Source organism: Corythoichthys intestinalis, chromosome 16 (genome assembly GCF_030265065.1).
Source record: "Corythoichthys intestinalis isolate RoL2023-P3 chromosome 16, ASM3026506v1, whole genome shotgun sequence".
Classification (NCBI taxonomy): Eukaryota; Metazoa; Chordata; class Actinopteri; order Syngnathiformes; family Syngnathidae; genus Corythoichthys; species Corythoichthys intestinalis.
The window spans coordinates 6,152,758-6,165,750 of record NC_080410.1 but is presented as its reverse complement, the minus strand read 5'-3'; the positions used below and the strand labels follow the sequence as shown (position 1 = coordinate 6,165,750).

The following is a 12,993-nucleotide window of genomic DNA, read 5'->3' as shown; positions in this document are numbered from 1 at the left end:
TATCTACAGTATATTAACCTACTATCAAAATGACTAAGTTGGCTATAAGTACATAATGAGCCTTCATGATTGTAAATGTTAAATTTCCTTCCAGTGCATTCTCTTGAGAATGATGCACCACGTTACTATTTGTTGTTGTCCGATACTGCTTCAAGTTTAACTTCATTACAATGTTAATGAATTATGTTTAATTGCTTTGATAAAATTAAAGAAATGCAATAAAGAAATCTGAATTTTGATGTGATTTGTATTTTGAAGATTCGAGAGAAAAAAAACAAAAATAGAATTTGCATAACGTGCCTCTTATCTGGACAACATAGTGCAACAAAACACAACCTGCATTGTTTAAAAAAAATAAAACGGCACCCTTTTGAAAAGTTAAAGTATATAATGGGAGTTCCGAGTCCATGTACCTGCATAAAATTAATGGGTGTTCAATATTGATCACGTCACACGACTCATCACAGAGTATGCTGCCGCTGTGTTGATGTCCTTGATTTGGGTTTACCCTTGAAGCAATAGTGGAGTTTGGAGATGCAATCCACTTTTTAAATGTATTTTTGCAATCCTATAATTTCTCCAGAAGTAATGCAATAGCACTTACTTGGTATTCGGCTGCAAAAAGTAGTATGCCTTCCCTGCAAATGTCTTTCCACATTACTCCTTTTGTGATTTGACAACTTCTCGCTACAGAGCAAACATTCAGAAAATCTTTCTGCATTGAATGCAATTGATTGGACCCAAGAAACGTTGAATCCTCTATTCTCCTTGTTTTATTTTTCCTCTTTGGAATCCATGTCCCATCATGTATCTGCCGGTTTGTTTACAAGCCGCCCTGCTGATAGAAACATGCATTGCAGCCTATGACGCAAATCTTCGTTGACAGAAATGTTGAAATGTAATATATATTCTACACATTTTTACAGCATTGGAAAACATTAAGATTGTTTGTGTAATGTTTGTCCTCCTCCAGATATCATATTCAAACAAAAATTTAATTTCCCTCTCCCATCTTTTTTCCATTTTCAATAAGGGTGTAACGGTACATGTATTTGTATTGAAGCGTTTCGGTACGTGGTGCTCGGTTCGGAACGGAGGCGTACCGAACGAGTTTCTGACGTAATGTAACCCTTACTTTTCGAGGCTGCTCGTCGATCGGGTCACAGTTTCTTTGTGTAGATTATATTTACTCTGTCTTCTCTACTATAATGAGGACAACCACGGTAGGACAGTATAACCCAGAAACGTCAACGGCGCGACAACGTGGCCGCCGCAAGAACGCAGTGAAACACGGGCGTTTAAGTCAATCAGCCAATGCACACCAGTCGCAGTGCGGCCGCGTGTTAGACGCGCCCCAGAAGCGGTTCCACACGACGCACGCGAAAAGAACGGCAGAGTTTATTATTTGACGCGAGACGCGACCCTCCTGCGTCAATACAATACCGGTAGCTAGGATCGGGCAGACCGGAAGTCACTCATCTAATAATACGGTGGATCCGGTCGATTTTCAAACTAATATGCAATCTAGAGCTGAAACGAATACTCGAGCAACTTGAGTTTAAAAACTGATTATTCACCTCAAGTAATCGTTTATTTGGACAGCTCTAAGCATCACGTTTTGCCCAGAATACTTTTAATGCGGGACAACGCGCTGATGTCACGTGCGTAGAGGAAGAAGCAAAAAAAAAAAAAAAACTTACTGCAGCCGACAACCGCTACAAACAACGCCGACATTGCTAAATACTAGCCCGCACGATGCTCCGTTGGTAGCAGGTAGCATCTGATGAGTCTTGTAGAGCTCACATGTATGTTGAACTAGATGTGAAATGACAGACTCAGCCGCGTCTGGGCAGCGTTAGTAAACAGCCGCCATCTTAAAGCAGTAGAAAAACAGCGCTAAGCGCTAATAAATAAGATTAACGTTACTGTTACTAGCTCACGTAACGTTAGCCCTGCGGAGGGCTAGGTTTCTATTAATTATGACCACTGTCGATGCGTGGCTAACGTGTCTTGCATACAGGCTTTAACATAACATAGCGTGATGAGGGTGTAAAATAAAAACTCAATAATGCTAACTATCAATTTTAGCTCAGTAGTCATTGCTGGATAACACACCAAGTAGCACTGGTCCCTAATGTGCTCCAATACAGCTTGTATCATACATTTATTTTGAACACTGCAAAAACTCAAAATCCTATCAGGACTTACAGTTTAAGACTAACTTAAAACTTAACTAGAACTTAAAAATGGCTTGTCACAAATAGAAATTCAATTGAAACAGGTGGGGAAAAAAATCCTAACTTTTAAGTGATGTGTGTTATCAAGCGTAACGGCATTTTTAGGTATATATATATATTTTTTAATAAGATCTAAAGTTTTTTTGAGTGAAAGCAGTGAATTAGTCTTTTTTTTTTTTTTTTTTTTTTTTTTTTTTTTTGTGTAGTTACATCTGAGATGCAATTGTTGGCTGTTTTGAACAATATACATCGAAAATAAAGACATTGATTGACTGAAAATGGTTCAAGATTATATTAAATGTCTTGTTTTCTCATGTATATTTATAATTGCTCTTCACCTAAAAATATATTTGTTTTATCCGATTACTCGATTAATCGATAGAATTTTCAGTCGATTACTAAAATATTCGATAGCTGCAGCCCTAATGCAATCGTAACCCACTTTTTGAGTCCATTAGATCTCTTGAGTGGTAGATCGGGGAACAGTTGACTTGACTTTGTTGATTTACTGCTGTCTTCTCTGCTATAATAATAACCAACACGGCCCTGTGTTCAATACAAAACCCTCCTACCACAACAAAACAAGTAGGAACTCATTCATTCATTTTCCATGAATATTCACATAGGACCTAAAGTTATACAACATAAAATATACAATATAATGAATACCGCATCGCATTTGTAAAATATAAACACATAATAAAATAAATAATAGCCCATTTAAATAAAATTAGGGCTGTCAAACGATTAAAAAATTTTAATCGAGTTAATTACAGCTTAAAAATTAATCATAATTAATCGCAATTCAAACCATCTCTAAAATATGCCATATTTTTCTGTAAATTATTGTTGGAATGGAAAGATAAGAAGGATATATACATTCAACCTACTCTACATAAGTACTGTATTTGTTTATTGTACCAATAAATCCACAAATGGCATTAACATTCTTTCTGTTAAAGTGATCCACGGATAGAAAGACTTGTAGTTCTTAAACGATAAATGTTATATTTACAAGTTACAATAATTTTATATTAAAACCCCTCTTCATGTTTTCATTTTAATAAAATTTGTAAAATTTTCAATCAAAAGTAGAGTTAATATAATAATAAGAATAAGAATAAAATTAACAATAACAAAAATAGAGTGACCAAAGTCTAAGTTTTACGTGTATTTTGCATAGCTATTTTGATATGGAATGCCATTTCATTTTGCATTGTTGTTTAACTGTGTGTCAGAATAGGGCCTCATTACTATAGACTGTAGACTGAAGTGCTTTTCTTTTTGTGAACATTATTTTTTTTTTTTGGCGAGATAGGAATATTATTTTTGTTGTGTTTTCACTAAACGATATTTACAGTGGGGAGAACAAGTATTTGATACACTGCCAATGGGAAAACCCATTGGCAGTGTATTCTCCCCACTGTATGTTTGTTGTGAAGGAGTTGCCAATAAACGACGCGGTCCAAAGAACGCCTGTGTCCACTCGCCTATACTGTATAACATATATCTGTACATATCTTACCCAAAAAACAACAAGAGACACATAATTGCCACTAAAATAAAGAAAACTTACCGAAATATGTCTGGAGCACAAATAGCAATTTGCATTGCATTGTGAATACAGCATAAACGTCTCACAACTACTAATTCTCCCACGTTTAGAAGAAATAACATGAGTATGGAACGGCGCTGCCCCCAAGCGGCTGGTGACATTCTCTTCACTCTTAATGTTCATAAACGGCCTCATTGTAATCTGTTTGAGGCAATATGTGAGATGGTCATTCACCCAAGCGCCTGCAGAGGGCGGCAACACTCCATAACAACAAGGGAGCGTTTCACTGTACTGTCATTTAAATCTGTCTGAGCGGGACATCTGCGTTAATTGCGTCAAATATTTTAACGTGATTAATTTAAAAAATTAATGAACGCCCGTTAACGCGATAATTTTGACAGCCCTAAATAAAATGAATTGAAATGAACTGAAACACCTGTATTTAAATAATAAGAATAATATACAGATCCTGCTTACACAATTAAATTTATTAATTTCCGTGTGGCAAATAATAAACTCTGCCGTTGTTTTCGCGTGCATCGCGTTGAGCGCTTCTGGGACTCAACACGCGGCCGCACTGCGACTGGTGTGCATTCCCTGACGGCCGCGTTTCACTGCGTTCTCGCGGCGGGCACGTTGTTGCGCCGTTGACGTTTCTTACTGTCCTACTGTGTTGGTCCGCATTATAGTAGGGAGGACGAAGTAAATATAATCTACACAAAGAAACTGTAACCCGATCGACTCAGCCTCGAAAAGTAAGGGTTACATTACGTCAGAAACTCGTTCGGTACGCCCCCGTTCCGAACCGAACGCCAAGTACCGAAACTGTTCAATACGAATACATGTACGGTTACACCCTTACAGCTTGCTCATTTATATTTTGCATTTTGTTTTCTTACTGTACCGAAAATGAACCGAACCGTGACCTCAAAAAAGAGGTACGTACCGAACCGAGATTTTTGTGTACTGTTACACCCCTAATTTTCAAACATTTTTGAAATGCTCCAGGGAGCAACTAGAGGGATGAAGAGACTTAGCCCAGGCACTACTTTTATCTTGTATTTTTTTTAATTTAATTTTTTTCCCATGCACTTATTTATTCCCCAATGTTTTTTGATGAATATTTTTTAAATGTAAAATCCGGCATCAAGGTGTTAAGATGTCTAATTTCATTTATATGTGGTGAAAGTATTCTACATCAAACCTAGATTGTTAGCTAGCTAAATCCGTTTTTGGATGGTTGTTTTTTAGGGTTTGTTGGCTAAAATTGTAATGCAACTGATGCAAAAATATGACTTACGTCAGAAAAGTTCGAAAGTCTGAGCTCAAGTTGTCTTATTCAAGTGTTTTGAGAATATTACCTCATCTACAGTCAAAAACGCAAGTCTGAAGACCTGAATGGAGAAGCCACAAATGGAGAAACTGAAGTGAAACAAGAAGATGTTGCTGAAGAGGTAAGTTGTCTTTAGCACTGCTTCGGCTGCTTTTTTTTTTTTTTTTTTCTAACATTTGACGGCTTGAATTTTTTTCTCCCAAAATGTGTGGCAGTCTCAAGAGAAACGCCTGAAAGTGGAGTCTGCAGAAGAAGTCAAAACTGAAACTAAAACAGTTTCAGCTGCAAAGGTAACGTTTGATAAGAGATGCAACTTTTTGTATACAAGCCACTCATATCTCCATTTTCACTCAGACGCCACCTCCCAAATGCCCAGATTGCAGGCAATATTTAGACGACTCCGACCTAAAGTTCTTTCAAGGGGATCCGGACACTGCGGTCAGCATAAATTTTTCTTTTTAAATGTATTCCAATGAAATCATGTTAAAACGTTGTGGCGGCGCGTCTCCAGCTGGACGAGCCGGAAATGTTGACTGACGAGCGCCTCTCCTTGTTCGACTCGAACGAGGACGGTTTTGAGAGCTACGAGGATCTGCCGCAGCATAGAATAACAAATTTTAGGTGACTGTACTAGATTTAAATAAAAATGTTCTTAATCAAAATTATATGTATATTTTAAAAATTTAAACCTGTGCTACAGTATCTATGACAAACATGGCCATCTCTGCCCTTTTGACGCTGGACTGATTGAGAGGAACGTGGAACTCTACTTTAGTTGCGTCGTTAAACCTATCTATGACGACAACCCCTGCTTGGATGGTAAAGACCACACTGATTTTGCATTCATATTCACTGTACACTTAAATCGTTAGCGGTGCTAGACGTCAAATGCATTTGAACTGGGAGTGTGGCAGCGAATGAGCGCTGCTAGCCCGCTTACTTCAAATGGATTAGACATCTACGAGTGACAAATTCATTTCAATTCACAGCAGATGGATGATTGCGCGCCACAGGATTCATAATGAATTTTGGTGTTATTTAGGTGGTGTTCCTGCCAAGAAACTTGGACCCATTAATGCCTGGTGGATTACTGGATTTGATGGAGGAGAAAAAGCTCTCATCGGGTTCACCACAGGTAATTTAGGGGTGCACCGACGACAATTTTGTGGCCTGTCAACGAATTTTAGACATCTCGCTTTTCTCGTCTTTTGTTCACAAAAAACACCATGCATCATCAATATTCCATTCAATCTTGTTTTCCTCTAAAATATTGAATGAATAAGACATTTTTTGAGATTACATGCAGTATTTCTTAGGGGAAAAAATGGATAAGTTATCCAATCACGTGATCGGAAATCCGGCCGATTGCGCCATTTTTCAGAGGATCGGAATCGGGTGAAAAGGATTGGGTTTTTAATTTTAAAAAAATGTTTTTCTGCTCCATGCTTGTACAGCATGTCACTCTCCTTCCTGCTGCTTTTCTTGGTCAGCAGGCAGCTGGAGTTTGCTACTTAAAGTTAACGATGATTGACAGGTTTGTAGCTTTGATCTGTCAAGTGAAGGCTGTGTAGCTCTACAATCAAAGGCACAAATGTGTCAATCCTCGTTTAGTCAGTCTTCGTTGTCTAGAGGCTGTTCTCCACAGCGTGAGTGAATTTGAGTGGACTCACTCATATGAAGTATATGAATGGTATGGAGAGATTAAAAGGATGGCGTCAAAGGTGATGCAATAAAAAAATGTGGGTGCGCCTACATTTTGTGCTGGTGCACCTTAAGAAAAGTTAGGATCACCAGTGCAACCAATGCAAAAAGTGTGGAGCCTTGGCAATATACAGTATATCGCAATGTTAATTTTTTCCAATATCATATATATTTGTTACTTTTTAAGGGTTAAAAAGTAATCCAGAAATACAATGGCATAGCCAAAAGATACAAAGATATATGTTTTATACTCTGCAACACTCCTGGAAAAAGCTCAAGTACTGTAAAAAAAAAAGTACAGTACTCTAACATTTTTTCGGTATCTGATCGGGACCGTATCGGTAGATTCTCAAAATCAGCTGACTTGGACTTAATTATATGTGATAAGTGAACCAAAATTGATTTTTAGCGAAAGCTTGTGAACACTTTTTTAAGAGGTAGTAATGTATGGCTGGAAAACATGCCTAAATTAATGTATCTCAGTTAAGTCAAATTAGAAAAAAAAACTTTTTGTACCAGTGTATAACTACTAAATTATAATTTCTTTTACACAAAATTAAAATGCAGCAGCATTTTTCTCTACAAAGAGAAAATCGCAAGCTATTTAAGGCATTGATAAGTTAATGTTCTGGAGAAGAGTAGCTAAATTACGTCCAAGACTGAGAAGTTCAGGGGCGCCTAATAGTCCAGAAATTACGGTAATAGGGAAAGAGGCGAGAGCTCCAGAAGTGACATCACCAGGAAGTGACTATCTGGTTGAATACAATGGTGGAGTGCAAAGATGATATAACATGATATGTATTGTCAGTGTCTGACGTTTTGTCAGAAATTACTCCATTTACTCATTAGGCTTGTGCCGGTATGATATTCTGACGGTACGATAACCTTAGGCCAAAATATCACTGTTTCACGGTATTGCTATTACAACTCTAAACTGTGTTACAGTGGTACCTCTACATACGAATTTAATTCGTTCCAGGACCTTGTTTGTAAGTCGAAATGGTCGTATGTCGAGCAGGATTTTCCCATAGGAATACATTATAATTCCATTAATTCGTTCCAAAGCCTTAAAACATACACTAAATTCTTAATAAATACTGCTGGCACTGTTACAAATGGCAATTAAACATAGAAAAACAAATAAGTTATAAATAAATCAGAATAATATAATAATAAGAAGAATAATTAATAATTATTCCTGTAAATAATGTAACGAATCGGATTCTAATATGGCGGACACTTTTTACTGTCCCTGAACGCACCGCGAAGCTGACGTCTCAGTGAGATAGGTCTGTGCGGTAGAGATAATACTTTCGTTTTCTTGAGAGCCGTCAACTGCTTAAGACAATGGGCGTTTTGTGTTGGATAAGTTCTTAAATAAATGATAAAAACGTGACGAAGCTGGCGATTTCCTTGGCAATGTTACCACAATAATAATTGTCACCTTAACTTATAAATAGTGGCGAACGGTGGTCGGAAGAGGACCATGGAGCTGTATTGTTGAGCCAGTTCAGGGACGCGCACCCCAAGCTCATATTTTTCTATAACTTGCATCTTCATTTCAAAGGTAAGCATCACTTTTTTCCTTGTTTCTCCAACTGTATCAACTTTTTTTGAAAACTGTGTTGATTTCTCACACAAGAAAATCCACCGTGCGTTCGTTTGCAGTGCTGTCATGTCGTCGTATTTCGAGCAACTCGTCGGATGTAGAAACAAATGGCGGCTCAAATTTTACGTCGGATGTCGAAAAGATCGTGTGTCGAAGTGATCGTATGTAGAGGTACCACTGTATGTTTAAAAAAAAAAAAATCCATTTAACAGGATTTTATTTTTCAAAATATATTAGCAAATTGGAACATAAGTATAATGTATAAGTTAAAATAAATAAAGAAAAGAACAAATATTCTTAATAAAATTAAAATAAATGCAGTCCTTTGGGTGAGCCTAAACCCAGAGGCTGCCGTAACCTTTCTGTAGCCGAAGTATTCCCATATCAGCGATTTAGTTTTCTTCGATGGGGGGTAAAAAGTTGAGGAGTTTCATCTCCTCCAGCCATCGTGTACAGTAGCACAGCTGACTCACTATCACTGGGCAACAACCAGTTGGGGAGGGTTGAGCTTTGCGGCGAGGGATTTCTCCATGCATTTTTGGGACATAAAAAATAGCTAATACCTTACGGACCGTATAACAGAAAATATTTGCGGTTTCGAAATCTTGGCTTTTTTATACCACAGTATACCTTGAAACCAGTAATCGGCACCTGTCTATTCCTCATTAAAAGATGAGCATAGAATGCCACTAAAAGCTTATTTTGACGGGAAACTGGTGCTGTCACTGTATCTTAATGTGGGTTGGTCTGTGATGAGTGTGACAAAAGAGCCATCGTCCAATCAGCAGGCATATATTTGAAGGTTCCACCCATGAAAACTGTCTCAATTGGATATTTCTCATCTTTCCATGGCGGATATATGGAACAGTCAGACTTGTCAGGTTATAAACTGGTATCATCTGACTGAATTTGTTCACGATAGAAAGGCCATAATGAGGCCATCTAGTGGCCGCAAAACTCATTGTACAGAACTTTGATAGAAATTTCACTCCTTCCTGCATTAACATATAAAAAAGTGGCAGAAGTTCGTAACCGTATTGGTTATTTTGGTTGCAAAAGTACAAAAATACCAAATAAATGCCCTTAAACGCTCATATTAATGACCACGAATGTCTGACCAAATGCTAGCAGGCTAAAGTGGCAAACTGACATAAATTAACAAGATAAAACGAACTTCCTTTTTCTAATCTTTGACCCAATGGCCCAAAAATTTGATCACCTCTTCAATTCTCTTGTCTTACAAACGTAACCTGCAAATTTGATAACTCCAGAACGAATAAATATATCCTGTGATGAAAACATACAGCCACATCAGAACTTTTTTTTTTTTTTTTCTCCAGCATTTGCTGACTATATCCTGATGAATCCCAGCGAGGAGTACTCGCCCATCTTTGCACTGATGCAGGAGAAGATCTACATGAGCAAAATTGTGGTGGAGTTCCTTCAGAAGAATCCAGATGCCAGTTATGAGGACCTTCTCAACAAGATTGAGGTGAGGATGAGGAGAATATAGGGATGGGAATTGATAGGATTTTTCCGATTCCATTATGGATATTGCTTAACGATTCGATTGCTTATCGATTCTAGTTTAGGGAAAAAGAACAAACATTTTGATTGGCATCTAGTTTGTTTAATCAGTAGTCACAACCTTACAAACTCACAACGAGGTCAAAAGAGGCCCAAACCCTCGATGTTAACTGTGGCAATATGTAACTGTGGCAAATAGACAAAAATGTGTTAACATTTTACTGAAACATTTTTCTAATAGAAATAAAAAATCCGCCTTTTTAAAAGGACATATCAGCTGATAGCACTCAAAAATATCAATAAAAAAGATAAATATCGTCAAATACCACAGAATGGTGCGTAGTGCAGACGTGCAAAATAATTATTTTGCAGAAAAATAAGCATGCCTGCTTTTTCAGGTAGGATATGGTAGGTAAGTAGGTAGGATCTTTCTGGACTTGCGGTGTCTCCAGCAGTGGAGAACACCCTCTCAGATGGGGTGGAGAAAACCTGCACACACAGAAAGTGTTCAGCTCATCCAGACAGCAGGGGCAGAGTATCTCTTGTGTTGTCCCAAATATTAACAAGTTTATAATTAAGTTGGTGTAATTGCATAAGGACGTTTGGATCTCATACAAGAGGAATTTTAGCACAGTCCTCTGTTAACTTTGATTTGTTAACTTCCTAGACATAGTTGGGGTACTCTATGGAAAGGACTTTTGATACTGAGTAGAATAAAAATGGTTTGGGATAGGCTTGAACAATATTGGAAAAAACTAATGCTGCGATTTTTTGGGGGGGTTGCGATATATTGCGATATTTAAAATATATATATATATATAATATTTTTTTTTCAGAAATTTTTACTAGATGACTTGAATAGCTGTTTGGAAAGACTTTGGATGACTCACCATGACCACGGTGTACGGTATTCCATCGTTTTTCGCGGTTAAGAGTATAAATAACCCGCCGCGATAAGTGAAAAAACGTGAATTGAAACGCACAGAACCGGTTCTCGATTACCATCTCTTTTCACAGTCATGAACATGTTAGTGTCAGTGAGGGAGATGGAAGTCCAATCCATTTGAACCGGAATGATCGTTAACAGGCCCCCAGTTCAAGTGGGTTGGACGTCAATCTCCCACAATGGCAAGCAATTAAGTAAACCAAGCTAATTAAGCTATTTTTCAAATTCCAGACTACAGTTCCGCCACCAGGCCTCAACTTCAACTGCTTTACTGAGGACACTCTACTGCGCCACGCCCAGTTCGTGGTGGAGCAAGTGGAGAGCTACGATGAGGCAGGCGACTCTGATGAGCAGCCCATCATCGTCACGCCCTGCATGCGCGACCTGATCAAGCTAGCAGGCGTTACGCTAGGGAAGAGGTATGACTTTTGTTGTCTCAGTGTTTTCAGTTTCCCCCAGAAAACTTGTAAAGCCTGGTGGTTGAGAAGCCCACTAGTGTATCACCACATTAAAAAAAAAAAATGCAGTATAGTGCTGTGCGATTTTTGATTTCATATCACGATAGCAATATGCCACAATATAGTGTATTTTTAATTGTTGGTTTAAAAATAGAACACACTACCATACTACAGAAAATACGAATCTTAAATGACAGGAATTTTGAAATTATGACTATTTGTTATCATTACTTATGCCAGGCATATCCCGATCAAATTTTTGCCTCAGTCATCCAATTTTAAGGATCTGCTTGTATAGTCCCAGTCCGATACCTCTACAATGCGTTAAGGGGAAGGCATCCAAATGTGAAATATTTCATAACTCCAGTCGTTCTTGTACAGTGCTATCTTAGCGTTAGCTTTCCGCGACAGCTATAAAATGGTTTCTTTTGACAAGATCCTTGTACACTTGGAATATTTTATTTCTCTTTAACCTTTTTGAATTAATAATTAAAAATCTTAAAAACACCTATTTTTTACCCAGTCCCGATCCCATGAAAATGGTATTATCCTGCCCGTTTTCAGACCAGAGACATTCCTTAAAGAGCACATCATGTTCAACATGGTTTGCTGGGATAGGCTCCAGCACCCCCACGACCCACGTGAGGATAAGCTGCTCGGAAAACGAACGAACGAACAAATGAATGAATGGAGTTAATCTCACATACTTCAGATTCTACACTAGGGCTGGGCGATATGGCCTTAAACATGTATCACGATAAATTGAGCAGATTTATCTCGATAACGATAAATGACGATAAATTCGCCCAAGCGTACTGTTATATAATTTGAAAATCTGAATCAATGCATGAAATACAGATTAACTGTTTCTTGTTGATTTATTTACCAGCATTCAATTTCATATACTGTATTTAACAATTGTACATGCAGTCTAAACATTAAGTTTATAAAAATGTAATGTAAGCAATAAGAATTCAAGTATGAACATTTATAACAGCGTGTATGACTTGAACAATGTACATTATCAAAATCAATATGCCTGTGCAAACATGTCATTGTAACACAAATGACTTGCAGCTTGAACAGTACACTTCAAAAAGACAACTTGTTAATGGCTGCTGTGACATAATTATTAAATACAAGTGTTTACATTATGGTTTCAGGGTCCCCCCCAGTGCATTTTTTAATAAATGCACGCACAAATGAAACCCCAAACAAACAGAGAGAGACACACACACATTAAAGCTATATTGATCTTCTTCAAATGAAACGCTTAAGATTTTATGATAGCAATAATGACACAGAAATAAGCACATACAGAAAAATAGCTGGGGCCATTTCTCGGTCATTATAAGTTTCGCCGTTGGATTGTACTTTAAGCTGAATGCTTTACCATCACAAAAGCTATCAGAGGAATCACACACAGACAGATACAAAATAATGCCACATAGTAATTGCTAGATGCAGTCCGTGCCCAATCCACTCATTAAGTTCAGCCGTTTCGACAAGTTAGAGCCGCTATCCGACTACATCACGTTCATTTGTAGCGTTAGCCGCTAGCTAGCGTTAGCCTGGCTACCAGTAGAAAGCACTGAAAGCACCATCTCCGGAAATTGTGAGAACAGCA

The 12,993-nt window shown here is 37.8% G+C and overlaps 1 protein-coding gene across 1 annotated transcript in view; it reads left to right on the top strand.

The window, feature by feature from the left end:
• Positions 1-12,993, top strand: part of dnmt1 (DNA (cytosine-5-)-methyltransferase 1) — a 63,163-nt gene that overhangs the window by 4,413 nt on the left and 45,757 nt on the right. The window contains exons 6-13 of the mRNA XM_057860531.1: positions 5,165-5,246; positions 5,341-5,415; positions 5,480-5,563; positions 5,637-5,746; positions 5,826-5,944; positions 6,168-6,260; positions 9,776-9,927; positions 11,140-11,327. Of these exons, the coding sequence (XP_057716514.1) occupies positions 5,165-5,246; positions 5,341-5,415; positions 5,480-5,563; positions 5,637-5,746; positions 5,826-5,944; positions 6,168-6,260; positions 9,776-9,927; positions 11,140-11,327 (903 nt within the window). The remainder of the gene's footprint in view (positions 1-5,164; positions 5,247-5,340; positions 5,416-5,479; positions 5,564-5,636; positions 5,747-5,825; positions 5,945-6,167; positions 6,261-9,775; positions 9,928-11,139; positions 11,328-12,993) is intronic.